The 16,339-nt window shown below is 54.2% G+C and overlaps 4 protein-coding genes across 4 annotated transcripts; 1 reads left to right on the top strand and 3 right to left on the bottom strand.

The window, feature by feature from the left end:
- Positions 1-1,879, bottom strand: ETH_00019345 (uncharacterized protein; the record flags this gene model as incomplete). Its single annotated transcript, XM_013375729.1, has 4 exons — positions 1-308; positions 605-848; positions 1,199-1,483; positions 1,652-1,879. 4 exons carry the CDS (start codon positions 1,877-1,879, stop codon positions 1-3), a joined length of 1,065 nt encoding a protein of 354 aa, XP_013231183.1.
- A 1,099-nt stretch (positions 1,880-2,978) lies between these two features.
- Positions 2,979-5,191, bottom strand: ETH_00019340 (uncharacterized protein; the record flags this gene model as incomplete). Its single annotated transcript, XM_013375728.1, has 4 exons — positions 2,979-3,365; positions 3,528-3,879; positions 4,164-4,590; positions 4,786-5,191. The coding sequence occupies 4 exons, from the start codon at positions 5,189-5,191 to the stop codon at positions 2,979-2,981; spliced, it is 1,572 nt and encodes a 523-aa protein (XP_013231182.1).
- A 1,064-nt stretch (positions 5,192-6,255) lies between these two features.
- Positions 6,256-7,487, bottom strand: ETH_00019335 (protein antigen, putative; the record flags this gene model as incomplete). The annotated part of the gene is made up of 4 exons (XM_013375727.1): positions 6,256-6,282; positions 6,426-6,650; positions 6,922-7,156; positions 7,345-7,487. 4 exons carry the CDS (start codon positions 7,485-7,487, stop codon positions 6,256-6,258), a joined length of 630 nt encoding a protein of 209 aa, XP_013231181.1.
- A 1,867-nt stretch (positions 7,488-9,354) lies between these two features.
- Positions 9,355-15,831, top strand: ETH_00019330 (uncharacterized protein; the record flags this gene model as incomplete). Its single annotated transcript, XM_013375726.1, has 1 exon — positions 9,355-15,831. One exon carries the CDS (start codon positions 9,355-9,357, stop codon positions 15,829-15,831), a length of 6,477 nt encoding a protein of 2,158 aa, XP_013231180.1.
- Between the last annotated feature and the right edge of the window lie 508 nt (positions 15,832-16,339).

The raw sequence follows: 16,339 nt of genomic DNA, 5'->3' as shown, positions 1-16,339 counted from the left end.
CTAAAGACCCACTGGCTGGGGAGGGAAGTAAACCATTGCCTGCTTCCAGGCTTGTGTGTAATGCACAGTCGCTCTACTGCCAGCAGTTGCGTCGCCAGTCACTGCTCCTCCAGGCTCCTGCTGCTGCTGCTGCTGCTCCAGTATCTTCCTCATGGAAAGGGGCTGGGTGGACACCGTGTATCTTCCCATGTCAAACTCAAACCATATCCCGAGGGCATTGATAATGCCGCTGCGTTGGGCTTTGAAAATGACGGGATCGTCGGCTTTTCGGCAGCCTCTATTCTTGAGGCTTGCCAGTGTCTCCGGACCTGCAGCAGTACCAACAGTTTCTTGTCCGTTTTACTGTATTGGAAGATCGCAGCTTTTTTTCAGACCATGCAACGGCACAAGGGCCGTGCCCTGGGTGAGTCTGAATCGCAGTAGCAGGCAGCAGCACAGGAGCTTTACAGCAACAGCGGCAAGAAGTCAACAACAACGGTATTCCCCAGAGCAGTCTCATAAGAAGCTGCACATGCTCTTGAGCGGATGCAGAAGTTGCATAACAAATTAAATCAAGTAAGATACTCGCCTAAAGCAAAGTCACACAATTCTGGCATGTGCTTACTACAGTTTGCACTCCAAATATTTACAGGGTCGCTTAAAAGCAAAAAGTCTTCCTCATCAAGGGACACTTCATAGTAAGTTCCTTCCTCAGCTGTTGCAGCAGCAGCTGCAGCATGCCACACTCTCGCCGCCGCTGTTTCCGTTGCAGCGTTATCTCCTTCAGGCTGCACGCCAAGTTGCAGCAGCGCGGCCATTACCCGCACTCCCGACAGAAGCATGCTGGAGTTCCTTCTCCTGAGAAGGGCCTAAACCAAGCCAAATGCAGCATGAGCCGGCACACCTGGAACAGCAGCAGATGCATTGCAAGGCTCTGGATGCCATGGGCACCTGTGTTGATCTGTTCACACAGTGCAGTTGCTTCTACGTGGTGGACTGTCTGACTTTCCTTCAGCTGTATGCCAGCAAGAGTGCTTCGAGGCACATATAGCCTTTCCTGGCTCATGCGTCTGCATGTATCTTTTCTGCCAGTTCAGTTTCTATTAAAATTGTCTCTTGTCTATGTGGTCGTGAGTCCGCAAGTTTCTCCAAGATGGATGTGCCGCATGCGTTCTTTCTGCACCATTGTCTCATTTTTCACACGCAGACGTCGCCTTACCCGCGAGACGTATTTAGAAAGAGCGTAAATTCCTCCTCCAACTCCAGCGTTATCAAGACCAAGGGAGGCAAGCAATGTGGCAGGATGCTCAAGCCTAGACAGAGCCCCTGGAGTGCCGCCAATATGATCTTGCTGCTGCAGCGCCACCTGCAGCTGCTGCTTAATATCCTCTCCCGGCTTCATCCGGTGCGCCTCTGCAATGGCAAGAAGAGCGGTACTATCTTCGGCATCTGTAGCAGCAGCAGCAGCAGCAACAGCACCAGTTGAACACCGCGCAACATCTTGCTGAGCAGCATTATGAATGCACATGACCTGATCGCTCTATCGCAAGCCTTGGTTTTGCTCTTCCATTATTGTGTTCCTCTCGTGTCCCGTGTTTGACTTCAGGCGAAAAAGCGTTAGGCGCCTTGTACCTTCTGGTGGAAGCAAAGAGAAGATACTCGTCTGTATCACCTTTGTCGTGTCCTTTAGTTTCGCTCTGTGCTGCAGTGAAGCCCCAGTGGCCTTGGATTCTTTTGGAGGAACTTCAACGCTTTGCGTTTGCTGCTTGTGGAGCGTTGCTGCGGCCGTTTTGATACTTTCTGAGAGCTCTTTGACTGGGCGCCAGCCACCTAGGGCTTCTCCGGCTGGCTGCGTGTTTTTTTGTCTGGGGTGACTAAACGTATTCTGCGCCACACGCATTGGATAAATCCACACTGACAGCCAGTACGCTTTGCATTGAGTAAGCATGGGCCCACAAAAGAAGGACATACAACCAGAATAGTTTAGGACACAAAGAAGTGCAGAACAAAAGTGATTAGTGCACCATCATTGATAGTTCGAGCTACAGGCCGGCAGGGCGACAGTCTAACGAATCGTGTCAAGATAGATGGCCTAGGCTCAAGCCCAAATATCTCTGCAATATAGAACACACCTCGGCGTTCACGGCCAGCAGCTTTTGGGTTATTGCATATGCCCCACTAAGCGGTTCAGCTGCAAACACTCTTATAGGCATTAATGCCCCACAGTCTCGCACATCCCGCATCTCGGAGGAGCTTTGAAATGCATAAACTGCTGCCTCGAGAGAAAGCAGGGGCAGAAGCACGCAGCAACCGCCGCACAAAATCGAAATCGGAAGTGACGCGCGCACAGCCTTTGCCAATTGTTGCTGAGGCCCTTCAGGCGAGCCCCCGTGGGGCCCACAGTTGCTTGTCTTGGCCCTCTGCAGGAGCAGTTTTCTCTTTACTGACTTTTCAAAGCTCAATATCTGGCCTTGCACTTGCTGCAGAAGTGCCTCTTGCAGCACTGCACTCAAAACATCGCATCCAGAAGTCTAGAGCAAGTGTTATTCAGTCTCAAAGCCCTTTTGGGTTCACGAGAGACAGAAATGTCTATCCACGCAGCGTCAGGAAGCAGAGGACAGAAATAGATGATAGTGGGGCAACAATAAGTGCGCATGTTTGCTATGAGTACACACGGCCACGACCTGAAGCCGCAATTACAAAAGAGAACATGCAGAATGAGCTCCTGCCTATTTTATATCTTGGCTGAAAGCACTTACATCGTGTCAAAACGGGATCTCGTGCGATGTCCAGCTGATAGGAAAGGACTGCTGCTCGCTGCTCACACGCCGGGGAAGGTCGGTTGGCCGGAATGGCTACGGATCCCCTGGGACCACCTAGGACCTCCAGAATTCTGTGTCGCATCGACACGCTCGAGGAAAGCAAGACTATTCCATTGAGGGGCCTAGGGCTGGCAGGTTGAGAACTGAGGCTCAGAAGTACCGTTTGACGGTGAGTTCTTATGTTTCAACAATTGTCGCTGCAGTGTGAAAACAGCACCTGAGGGAGAGCTTTGTCGGTGAGTGCGCCACCTGCACTGTGAGGCCCTCATTCGCTCCCACCCATACTGTGGGGACCCAGAACAGGCCCTGCTTCACGTGCCGAATTCCATAGTGCCTTCCCTCTGCAGCTGATGCTGCGTTGAAGCTGCTGTGCTGTCCTGCCTCATGGTGAGCTGTGGAGAAAAAGAGTTTCTCGGGTGAGTGGCTCTCATCACACCCAGACATTTCCTCTGTTGGCTCTGCTTGCCTCTCGAAAAACTCCATCCAAACAGCGAATGAATTCACAATGCCAGGGTGAGAGTTGCTCTCAAGAAAGACCTTCGTCGACTGATGCAACGGCAAGTCCTGGCAGCAATATCAGCAGATTCACCCAGAGATTCAAGTTGGCTTCTTCGCACGTAACGTGCCCGCGTGGAGGAGCGTTTCGAAACAGGTACTGCTGAGAACCGATACCAACAGCAGCAGAAATAGCAAAACGAACACTACACAATGGCCTTCGGCTATCACCTTATCCAGGTTCTCCAAAGGACCGTCAAAACGAAGGAAAAGCACCGCCTTGGCCTTTGTCCGCGGTGTACAAATATCTCCGTAAGTGCATGCGGACGAAGCGTCACTGCCCGTTTCTGCTGTTGCGGTTGCCATGGCAGCCTCTTCTGCCTCACTTGGACACAGCTGCAAAGCAACAGGCTCCACGTGGGCCGTCCACCGTGCTCCGGCTTCAAGAGGAGACAAGTCGAATCGATTTGACTGACCGGCTGCTACCCCTTCTTGGCCCTTCCCTTTTACTATGTCAGGAAGGGCGTTGAGAGGCTTGATTGCTGGAAGCCGAACTTCAAAAGCTTGGATCCAAATTTTAATGCTTCAGATAAAACACGCAGACTGTAAATCTTAGATCTTAAGCTCTGAAGAGTGTAGATTTGGAGTCAAGCTTCGGGAGACTGGGGAGATCGTTGGTTCTCGATTCGGCATGGTTTTCCATGAACTTCCGAAACAGAACTATTTGGCATAGACAAACAATTCCCATCCGTAAGCATCATCTCTACCTTAGAAGAAACAATACTGGGATAGAATCCAATTGAAGCACCCGGCAGCTAAGGAATGTGAGGTGGTGTGCTTATAATGGACACCCAGGAACGCCCTTACCTGGAGGGAACTACCAGCGGCTGAGGGATGCAAAGTGTACGTGCATGGCGCGCCAGAGGTATCAGTTGCCTCCCTAGAACACCGACCTCAAACAGCAGTGGGTCCATGACAAGGCAGTCAAAGGGCTGCTGTACTATCAACGGCATTTGCTTCCTGCTACTCTTGCTGCTGCTGGTGTAGCTGTGCTCTAGCTTCTCTGCAGTTGCAGCAGCAGAATCTGCCGTTTCTGTCAGCTCGCTGCATGTCACGGTTTCCGCTGGCCCCTGCAGCTGTTGTTGCCGCCCCTCTTGCTGTTGTTGCTGCAGCTGCTCTTGTTCCATCTCTTGCTGCTGCCGCTGTTGCAGCTGCACAAGGTACGGGCTCAAAGGCAAGAAGCGTATGGCCTCCGATGCCTTTCTAGCTCTTAACAATGAGGCATATGTCGCCACTGCAGCCCTCACATCACCACGGAAACCCAAAATGTTTAGCCCCAAGCAATATACCCAAGTCCTGAAGCGTGGAAGAAAACTTAATGCCCCAGCCAAAAAAATTCAGGATTAAGATGTGCCAGAGGTGTTGTGTGTCCAGATGCAGGCAGTTTCTTTCCTACAGGCAGAAAGCGCGCCCACAATGCAGGGCTTACTCAGAGCAGGAGAGGAATAGAGAGGAACTGCTGTTAAGCTTAGTGGGATATGCGCTTCTCCGCTTCGTCGCTGCTCCTCAGCATTAAGCTGAGCAACTTCAAGCAAAGTCACGCAGTCACCCACGCCCAAAAACAAACAGTGCTCCTTCTGCCGCTTCTGTTCTAGGTCGACATGATGGTGCCCGTTGGAGACGGTGTCTTGATGGTCAACGCTGAGCCCGTTGCTTTTTTTGCAGGAGCTAGTGGAGCAGCTGCTGTTGCTACTACTATTCGTGCGGTTCGTGCTGTTGGCTCCACGGCGCAGCGTGTGCCTGATTGCTCTCATCACACTAGAGCGAAAAGCCTTGGACAGTGGACAATTCGCAGACTTGCGGCAGCGCTGGCTTTCACGGAGGTCTGTCCCCATCTGCAGCAGCATATGAATAGCAACAGCGACAATCGTACAGCTGGGTCACGGACAGCAATTACATTACTCGTCAATCAAGGAAGTAGTCACTTGAAGAACTTTTGCTGGAGATAAAAGGCCAATCTTTTTGAAAAAATTGATTTTCCACCCTGGGAGGCGCTCCAAAATATTCTGAACAAGGGCCACTCTCTGTCAAGCCAGCAACAAATGGATAGAGAATATGAGAAGGAAATAAAAAAACGGCAGGTGGAGGTGGAAATAAAGGCGCACAAAAGGGCAAAGAAGGATCCACGGGGGGAATCCATGGAAACACATGCAAACAGAGGATTGAAGAAATCTGTTTGACAATTCAGAAGTAATTAGTCAGGTAAACGGAAGAAACTGCCAGAGAGAAAAACTTTCCTGGAGGTACTTGGAAAAAGCCACGCCAGCTTGAGCAGCTAGTCGCTGCTGCTTCTTCTCAGGCGACGCAGGTGCAGCACTCAGTTGTTCATATACAACGGAAAAGTCCTGCGGTGGCTCAGCAGCGTTTTTTGCGGGGTCAAAATGTAAAAGCTTTGATAAATTGCTGGTCCGCTTACTTACAGACCCAGCACCACTTCCTGCAGCATAAACAGCTGCTTAAATGCTTGCCTTTCACTGTAGCAGCGGCACCAATGATTGTTTCCTGCGTTGCCGCCGGTGTTTCGGGAAACACCCTTTATGGAGTTGCACAAATGCATTTTTCAAATTCCTAGAACACCCTTGCTATGTCCACGCTTACAGCTACTGTCAAGCTGGAGCACAAACCTCACTACAACAGTTTCATTATTGCAGCAGCAGCGACAGTAGCGGCAAAGTATGCCGCAACGGCAACGATAATGAAGAAGCTACACCTGTCAGTAGGGCCTCAATGTGGTGGCGCTGTTCCTCCGAAAGTTTTGGGGAAAACTCGAGGACATTGCCGCCGATCCCACCAACTGCTGCAGAAGCTGCCGCCTCCCTGCATGCATATACGCTGCAGCAGCAAGTCCCGCTACAGCAAAGGCTACCAGCAGCCACACCAATGACGCCATGAGCAACAATCAGTCAAAAGGCCCGAGGCAGTTACTCTAGAGGCAGCAGCAGCAGACCAACGGGAAAACCAAGAGCAACAGCAACTACACAAACACCGACAGGCAATGGCTGCGCTAGGAGAAGCAAACGCAGCAGAATCTGTGGAAAAGAAGACAACAACAGGGAGTAAACTATTCACTGACAGTGCCTCATCATCATCTCCCAGATCCACATCCTGGAATCTGCTGTAGTCTACACTAAAACGCATGCATCTCCTCTGTCGCTGCAGCTGCTCTTTGCTTTTTTCTGTCCAGCTCGCCAATTCTTTGTCTCCTGGCTGCAGCCGCTGTGCATGCATAAATGTCTTGAGGGCACCTTCGAAGTCTTCCTTGACATATAGGGCCTTCCCTGCTCTGTACCAGCCCTGTGGAGGACTCACAAAGCGAAGATACCTCACCCATGCTTTTCACTTCATGACGTAGAAAGAAAGCCACAGAAATGGAAACAATTCAAATCGGAAAAGAGAAAACAGATCCTTGGGAGAAGAGTTTCAGCTGCCTCGTGATCCTTCAGTAGAAACCCCTAGGTGGATTCAAGGACGCTCACAGCGACAGAGCCAATGGACAAAACACAAAATGCATTGGCTGAGGCTCAGCAGCTGAAACAGAAACAGTGGAAGAAGGTAATTTTTGCACCTTTGTCCACTTCGGGTTGAGCTTAATGCAATCTCGGGCGGCCCTGAGAGCCTCTTCGTAGTTGCTGAGAGCAGCATAACAGGCGCTGCAGTTGGAGTGGAGCTGCTGCAGTTGTTCGCGCCATGTATTTTGCTGCTGCTGCGCGGTTTTGGCCTTTTCGGGAGAAGGCATGAGCTGTTTGAGTGCAACAATGGCGTCTCTGTAGTGCTGCAGAGCTAATGAATAGTTGCCAGCCCTGAACCGCGCACACACAGCCAGTTGAAATCCCACTGCCTAAAGCATCCAGGGAATTATATTACTTCTTCGGGGAGTTCATGATTTGTTGTTGATGCTGAGGGGTTCTGAGTCCCGATCGAGGCGCTGGGATGGAGCGAACGGGGATTTGGAATTAGGGATTAGGTAATAAACGTTAACGGTTAAGACCTGAAAGCTTCATTTCCAAGTTCCCTTGTTCTCTGTAGGGCAAATTGGACTGGAGGAGAGTCCAGAGAACCCAAAATTTGCTGTGCTGTCTCGGCGTTGCCTTCGGCGAAGGCAGCCATGGCCTTTTGTGCTGCCTCCTCCATGTTATATTTCTGTCCTCCGCGTTAGAAAAGCAGTACCGAAATGCACATAAATCGAGTTCTTGATTCTGCTGCAGCCTTTGAAGCTACAGCCACCGGAGCTGCTTTCTAAGACTTAACGCTCCTGTCTCTGCAGGGGAACTGTAATGCGCGGGCATTACAACGGTTCCCCTATTGTCCCTATAGCGGCCTATTCCGTGGAAAGAACACGATATAATATAATATCATTAACAAATTATGAGATAAATTAGGCAAAATCGGGCCAACGGACTACGAAAGCCAACTTCCCATCAGCGTCTTCGGGCTGGCCAAGTCGCCGACCCACCTTAGGGGGCAAAGCTGGGGGGCTGGATCTTTATGGCCTCCTTTCCGTGGATCAGAGGACTTTTGAGGCTATTTATGTGAAATTAAGGAGTTTTTCTTTGATTTGTCCGGATACACGCAGCAGAGAAGCTGTCAGGTCTGTACCCACTGGCGGCAGTGAGTCCGCTAGCGCACTACAGGGACCCGCTGCTCATGCGGAGACGGACCGCTAAAACTGATCGATTTGGACTGCATTGAAAGCTAAAATGCAAACAAAATAATGCTAAAGTGCTTTATGAGACTGTCTCAGGTTGAATTAGCGTGGAAGACAGCGTAGCAACCGCAACCGAGCTCAAGCTTCACCCTGTGGCGAGGTCCCTGTAGTGTAGTGGGGGGCAGAGGGCAAACTTACTCATTCGCGTACACATTCTTCTGCGTATTTTATTTTTCCTAGAAATAAGAGTAAACAATCAACCTGCCTACACAGCTTTTTAAGTCATATCTCGCTTTTTTGCGAAGAATCGAAAAGGCGCCGTGCTCCAGCCCGGCGCGGCTGGCTGGCCTTAGTAGGTGCCAGCCGCAGCCGACGGCTAGGCGGTCGGGCTCGCTCAGTCGCAGGCTGTTGCAGTTACACCACAAGATTTGTCCTTTTTAAAGTTTATAGTTTGGTGTTTTCTACTAGATTTCCTTTAAAGGAATTCCAGAATCTGAACCACGAGAAGACTGGCCGCGCCTCTACCTCTAGTTACAGCAGCAGTGCACGTTACATCGCCCGAGCCGATGCTCTATGGCTGCTGTTGTGAACACGCACAATCACCCACTCCTTCTCTGTATGTTGGTATCCGAAAAGCTTTCTTTTTCTTTTGTGTGATATTTTTTCGCCGTTGAACATCGAAAACTGAACAGACAAACTCAAGTTGAAGACCCCGCCCCGCGCTTACCGCCCACCGCGCAGCCAAAGTCGGTGGTTTGACGAGCGCCTGGTGGCAGCAGCCGCTGTCCACGGCCATAGTGAGTCCGAAGAAGTCCCTTTTCATCTTTTCTTCCTTTTACTTGTGTTTATACAATATTACGCAGCCCAAGAAAGGGAGTCTCCACGCTGACACGAGGGCAAGCAGCACTGCAGCCGCCACGGTCGGCGGTAGCCATTTCCGTCAGCAGTAGTTTCCGAAACGCAATTGTAGCAGGAACCTCCGCAAGCACATCTTGTTTATTACCCAGGCCCTGCTATTGTTTCATCTGCCTTCTGAAGTGGGCCTCTGAAAGTTCGCTGCTGACAATTTCCTGCTCCTCCTGCCAACCCTGCAGCCGCTCGGGTAGCCGCCGACCATCGTTTACGAGGCCTTGCACCAAGTTTGCAAGCCAAGAGCCCTTTAAGTAGACTCTACTCGCAGTTTAACGGAAGCTGTTGCAAGTTCAAGGAAAGCAAGCTGGCTTCAAACCCACGGTGAACTCGTGACTAGCTTCACGGCGCAGAGGCACTCAGAGCTGTCCTCCGGACCAGCAGCAACCAACGCGCAGCAGAAGGAATAGCAGCAGCAGCGGTGGCATTTTTGTGAAACTGAAAATGTCAGATTCTCACGAGCTGCCGTTTAACGGCCTCAGCTTCTTTCACAGCCAGTCTCCGTTCCTCTCAAGTGAGCAGCAACAGCAGCAGCAAGAGCAGCAGCAGCAGCAGCAGCAGCACTTCGACAGTCAGCATGACATGCTCCTGAGTGAAAGCCCGTCTTTTTCATACTTGAGAACCCTCTCACAGAGGGCGTGGGACCAGCTGCAGCAGCCGAAGCCGCTGCAGACAGAGGAACAGCAGGAGAACACGCAGCAGCAGCAACTGTCACAGCTGCTGCTGCAAGTGCCTAGGCAGCCCTTGCAGGGTCTCAGCATGCCTCTGATCGAGTCAGTGAGCTGCCGCCCCCCTGCTGAGCAAAACTGCCCTCGACCAGAGCCAGTGCAGCCGGAGCAGCAGCAGGAGGAGCAGCAGCTTTTTCAAGAGCAGCAGGCGGCTCAGCACCAGCAGCAAATGCTACAGGAGCAGGAGCTACTGCAGAATATGCAGCAACAAAGCATGAGAGAGCAATGCATGCAGCAACAGCAGCTGCAGCAGCAGTGCCTCCAGCGACAGCAGCAATCGCAGCAGGCTCTGCAGCAACGGCAGCAACTGCTGCAGCAAGCTGAGCTGCTGCAGCACCATCATGAAAATGGAGGCGCCATGTGCTCCTGCTGCTCTCCATTCCAGCCTGTCCCGACTTCTGAGAAGTATCGATTGCAGCTGCAGCACAGATTGCAGGTGCAGCGTAGCTTGAAGGAACAGCTGCAGCAGCAGAAGACGGAACCAAGAACGTGGTTTGGCGCCAACAGCAGCAGCAGCAGCACAATGCACTGCGGAGACATATGGAGGCAAGGGCACTTCCACGAATCTGCTCCGCCAGTCGAGCTGCAAGAGAGCAGAGCGTCTCATGTGCTGCAGCAGGTGGTTCTGCAGCCGCAGCCGCAGCAGCACCAGCACCATCACCAGCAGCAACAGCAGCAGCAGCGCCACCAAACGCCTAGGCATCAACAACAGCAGCAGCACCATGCTATGCCTCCAGGAAGCCCGATAACTCCTCAAGAGAGCATCCTTGCATTGTGGCGAGATTCAAATGCGGAGTGGAGCAGTCCCGTGCAAGAGCAGCAGCGGGAGCTTCAGCAGCAGGAGCTTCAACAGCAGCAGCAGCAGCCGCAGCAGCAAGCCGCAGGCCCAGCTGCAGACGAAGACTTCGAGTGTGTCTGCGGGGCAGATGAAACTAAGGAGTGCATTTGTGTGCAGCTCCGAATACCCGAGAGGCAGCGCCACCTGCGGGCTCAAGAGGGAATGAGGGAGCAGCAAAACCGGCTCGAAGAGCAGCACCTCAGGGAACAGCGGGAGCAGCAGCAGCAGCAGCAGCAGCAGGAAAGGCTGCGCCAGCAGCTCGAGGGACTTCATGCAGATCTGTGCTCCTTCTTCGGCGCCCCGCTGCTTAAAGGGCTATGGCCAGCAAATGCTTCCCTCCCCGAAGCAGGGCCCCAAGCGCAGCAGCCCTGCCAGCGGAGGGAAATGGACGGAATGCAGCAGCAGCAGCAGCTGCAGCAGCAGCAGCAGCTGCGGCGGGCTAATGGAGGGGTAGATCGATGCCGCTGGGCGCCTACAGCAGCCGCCTGCAACCTTTTGGACTTGATCGAGGTCCCCCAGCGCTTTCGGGAAGCTCCTGCGCAACAGCCACTGCAGCCACTGCAACAGCAGCAGCAACAGCAGCAACGGCAACAGCAACAGCACGAGCAGCCAGTGCTGCGCCGAGAACGAGAAGAGAGAGTGGGGCATGAACAGGGAGATCAGACACAGGAGCCCTTGTGGACGCACGCTCACCCAGTGCATCACAACCAGCAGCTGCAGCAGCAGCAGCAGGCGGCGAGGCAACAGTGGGCAACTCCGCAGCAGCTCCTACCCCCCAAAAGGGAGCAGGAGCCCCAATCTCAGGAGCAGCAACAGCAGCAATTGCTGCCAGGAGGATGTGCTGTTCCGCAGCAGCAGCTTATGCCAGCTATGGCGGCGTCAGCTCCTCCCGTTTTGCGGAGACAGCAGCAGCATCAACATCACCAGCAGCAGCAGCAGCAGCCGCAGCAACAGCAGCAGCCACAAAGGCTCGAGCAGCAGCAACCACCAGTTCGGCAGCGGCGGCGGGAGCTCCCGCCACACTGGCTGCCGCAGCACCCCCATTGGCTGCCAGCTTACAAACCGCAAGTCCCGTGGCCTCTAGAATATAATTATGATGATGACGGGGAGGAAGGATACCAAGAAATGCAGGAACAGCAGCATCAGCAGCAATCGCAGCAGCAGCAGCAGCAGCAGCAGCAACAGGACATGCACTGGCACGAGCTGGTCGAGCAGTTCATGCTCCAAGAGCTGACCGAAGGTGGGCCCGCTGATCAGAGGCAGGGCCAACAGCCGTTGCAGCAGCAGCAGCAGCAGATGCAGCAGCAGATACAGCAGCAAATGCAGATGCAACAGCAGCAACAGATGCAGCAGCAACAGATGCAGCAGCAGCATATGCAACGGCAGCAGATGCAACAGCAGCAGCAGCATATGCAGCAACAGCAGCTGCAGCTGCAGCAAGAAGCATTCCGCCAACTGCAAAGGTCTGAGCAAGGCCGAGAAGATGCACCTTCTCCAGGAAGCCGCTTTCCCGATTTTATTGCTGACAGCAAGGCCAGAGCGTGCGGGCCCTTCACCGCGTGTCTTGCTGCACCTCAACAGCCGCACCTGCAGCAGCAGCAGCAGGAGCAGCGGAAGGGCCACCAAAGCGAGGAAGCCTCGCCGCAGCACCCGTCGAGTCAAGCAACAATTGCAGTTTCTAGGGATTCTCAGAGCAGCACCGACCAGGGACAGCAGCTGCTGCACGAGCAGATGCAGCAGGTGCTGCAGCAGCGAGAGGCGCAGCAGAAGCAGCGGCAGCTCCAGCGGAAACTGTGCATGCGGCTGCAGCGGCAGCAGCAGTACCGGCTGAAGATCCTGCTAGATGCATGCATACGCCTCAGAGCCACAAGCCAGCAAAGAGGACTCTGCCGCAGCTGCTGCCTCAAAAGAGTGAGTCTTTTGGGGCTGGTGCAGCAGCTGTGTACTTACTACAAGGTGCAGCGGCGCCTGGTGGCTGGCTGCCTCACTGAGGAAGCAGCAGCAGCACCAGCAGCAGCAGCAGCTGGGTCAGGACATCTGGCAGCAGAACCAGCAGCAGAAGCTGCTACGCTATCTTACGATGCCCACAGGCTCAGGCAGGTGGTTGAAGAACAGCGCCAGCAGCTCCAGATGCAGCGGGAACTGCTGCAAAAGCAGCGAATCATGATAGCCCAGATGGAGCAGCAGCAGCAGCAGGAGCAACACCGGCAGCAAGCACGCCATGCGCAGATGGCCGAAAATCAGCTAGCGGCAGCAAAGTGCGACAATTACAACTGCCAGCTGCTGCAGCATCAGCATCATAGCGTGGAGCAGCGCTTGCATTTGCTGCAGCTGCAGCTTAACAGCATGCAGCAGCAGCTTCAGCAGCTGCAGATGCAACCCTGCAGCAGCAGAATTAATGCATCAGTTGTAAACATGAGCATTGAACAGCAGCAGCAGCAGCAGGAGCTTCAGCAGGTACGGCAAAACCTTGATGAGCAGTTACACCTGCTGTTTAGGCAGCAGCAGCAGGAGCAGCAGTTTCAAGAAGAGCAGCATATGAAGCACTTGCTGAATGGACAAAGACTGCAGCAGCAGCAGCAAAAGATGCACGAGGAGAGGGATACACTTGGCGCAGGGCAGCAACTGCTGCGACAATGTCTTGATAACTATATAGGGCAGCAAAGAGATAAACCGCAGCAACCGGAGCAGCAGGAACAGCAGCAGCTGCGTCAATCACAAAGGCGAGAACTGCAGGGGTACCAGCAGCAGCAGCAGCGGGAATGGCAGGACCTGCAGCAGCAGCGAGAAAGGCAGCAACCGCATGAAGATAACTCAGCGATGCGGTGCTTAATGGATCTGCTACATGGTCCGTTGCCGCAGACGAACATGCGGGCTGAAACGCAGCAGCAGGAGCAGGCGCTGCGGCTGCAGCAGCGACAGCAGCAGCTGCTACAGCAGGAGCAGCAACAACAGCAGCTGCTACAGCAGGAGCAGCAACAACAGCAGCTGCTACAGCAGGAGCAGCAACGCCAGCAGCTGCTACGGCAGGAGCAGCAACAGCAGCAGCTGCTGGAGCAGGAGCGGCAGCAGCAGCTGCTGCTGCAGCAGGACCACCAACAGCAGCAGCTCCTACAGCAGCAGCAGCTGCAGCAGGAGCAGCAGCAGCAGCAGGAGCAACAACAACAGCAGCAGCAGCAACAGCGCCAACTGCAGCAACAACAACAGCAGCAACAACTGCACCAGCAGCAGCAGCAACTGCAGGAGCAGGAGCAGCAACAGCAGCTGCAGCAACAGCAGCAGCAGCAACAGCAGCAACTGCAGGAGCAGGAGCAACTGCAGGAGCAGCAACAGCAACTGCAGGAGCAGCAGCAGCTGCAGCTGCAGCTGCAGCAGCAGCCACAACATCACCAGCGGCAATCTCGACGCCACCTCTACCCGACATGGCTGGAACAGCAAAGGGAAAGACAGCTGCTGATGCAGCAGCAACAGGCACAGCACCAACTGCCGAGACAGCAGCCACAAGGTTTGCTGCAGCAGCACCCGCAGCAATGCAATGGACCTGGGCTGAGAGCGTGCATGGGGTTGGCACCAGAAGCGCAGCAGCACCGCAGCAAAAACGGTGTGCATGCAGCAGAAGCTGCTTTAAGAGCTGCTGCTCTTGCAGCTGCTGATGCCTCAGCAGCTGCTGCGAGAGTAGCCAAAAACTTTGCTGCAGCAGGGGCGGGGCACAACGGCGGATGTGCTCAGAGCAGCAGCGTGAATAACCAGAGAAGCAGCAGCAGCAGCAAAAGCGGCGTCAGCGAAAACAGCAGCTGCAACCATCTGCCACCTGCTGCTGCCGCCACTGCATGCCCCGATATTGAGGATTTGTCTGGGGTCATTTCGCCCCCCTCTGACGAAGAAGTTTTGCAAAAACGAGGGAGAAGCAGAAGCCGCAAAACTCTGGGCAAGCAGGAGCAGCAGCAGCAGCAGCTGCTGCAGCAGCAAGCAGAGGAGTCAGACGACGAGGCGTCCATATCTAGCGAGCCCAGCAACGACAGCGACTTCCAAAAAGACAGCTGCGTGCTGCAGCAGAGCAGCAGCAGCAGCATCAGGCCGCAGCGTGCTGCTGCTGAAGCACAGCAGCGGGAAGGCCGAAAGGCAGGGCCAGAAGAAGATGAAAGTGCACCTTCAAGTTATGACGCTGATGGCGACTTTGACTTTTACAAAATGCCTCTTTCTGAAGACGAAAATGGAGAGAAAAAGAAAAAAGCAGCAGCAGAGCAGCAGCAGGAAGAGCAGCAGCAACAGCAAGAGCAGCAGCAGCAGCAAGAGCAGCAGCAGCAGCAACAAGAAGAAGAACAGCCTGAGGAACTTCTGCATCAGCACGAAGAAGGAGACAGCGATACCTCCAGCCACGATGCTGATGGAGATTTCGACTTCAACCAAATAAGCCGCCGCGATTATACTGATGAGTCCGATCAGGAGCAGCAGCAGGAGCAGCAGGAGCAGCAGCAGCAGGAGCAGGAGCCACTGACGCCGAGCCAAGAGCAGCTAGGGGCCACAGAGCAAATGATCCAACAGGAGCAGCAAGAGCTGCTGCGGCAAGAAGTGCTGCTGCAGCAAGAAGAGCTGCTGCATCAAGAAGAGCTGCTGCACCAAGGAGAGCTGCTGCGGCGAGAAGAGCTGCTGCATCAAGAAGAGCTGCTGCAGCAAGAAGAGCTGCTGCAGCAAGAAGAGCTGCTGCAGCAAGAAGAAGAAAGCGAAGCCTCAACTCAAGAGGATGATGAAGACCTGGACTCAAATACAAGCGGCGAAGAGTCAGACTCTGATGAAGATGAAGATGATGAGGAAGAGGAGGAAGAAGAAGAGGAGGAGGAGGAGGAGGAAGAGCAGCAGGAGCTGCAGCAGCAGCCGCAGCAGCAGCAGCTGCAGCCGCAGCCGCAGCCGCAGGATGAGCAGCAGCAGCAGCAGCAAAGGAGTCCAATGACGGTTGAGCAGCAGCGTCAGTGGCAAGCTGTGATGGATTCGCAGCAGCAGCGCCACCGCTACTGCTGCCTACGGCAGCGGCAAGAAGCAAATCTGCTGCTGCTGCGACAGCACCGGCAAGGAATACTGCAGCACACAAGTCTGCTGCCGCTGCGCGGAGCGCCCGCAAATGGCCAAGTGCTGCAGGGCAAAGAGCTGCTGGAGCAGCAGCTGAGGCAGCTGCAGCAAACGGAGCGCTACCGGCGGCGGCTGCAGCAGCGGGAGCGGCTGCAGCAGTTGCAGCGCGAACAAAGAAGCAACACAGCTAGCTCTGATAGGCCAGACCCCGCAACTCGCCGTAGACCGCCGCTGCAAACCAGGGGCCCCAACGACCAGCAGCAGCCACGCCATTCAACGCAAGACTAGTCTTGCTGCTGCAGCGGCTGCTGCAGCAGCTGCTGCAGCAGCTGCAGCGGCTGCAGCAGCATGCGGAGGAGGTGGCGGAGCGGACAAGCTACTCAGATTCCAAACAACTCGAAGAAGACGCTGTTACTCGTATTGGTGGTAGTACCTAGCAAGCTGGGGGCCCGCAGCTAGCTGACTAGCTAGCTGGCTAGCTAGCTAGCTAGCCAAATTGCAACCAATCGCTTAGAGGTAGGGAGTGCCCTGTGGCTAAGCTGACCAGCCGAAACAGCTAGCGAAAAGCACCTGAGCAGCAGTGATGCAGCAGCAGCAACAGCAGCAGCAACAGCAGCGCGACCAACAACAGCAATTAGCTGCAGAAACAACACTTTTCCGTTTGTGCTGTGTGACAGGTGCTCAGCAGCAGCGAAGGCGTGCCAAAGGGCTGCCTCAGCGCAAATGCTGGCGCTGCTGCTGCTGCTGCTGCTGCTCCTGCTTCCTCGTGATCAAACGTGTATATCCTAGTCCAGTA

The sequence above is a fragment of the Eimeria tenella genome, genomic scaffold (genome assembly GCF_000499545.2).
Source record: "Eimeria tenella Houghton genomic scaffold, Eth_scaff3, whole genome shotgun sequence".
Lineage (NCBI taxonomy): Eukaryota > Apicomplexa > Conoidasida > Eucoccidiorida > Eimeriidae > Eimeria > Eimeria tenella.
The sequence above is the reverse complement of the archived record's forward strand: the minus strand, read 5'-3'. Positions and strand labels throughout refer to the sequence as shown.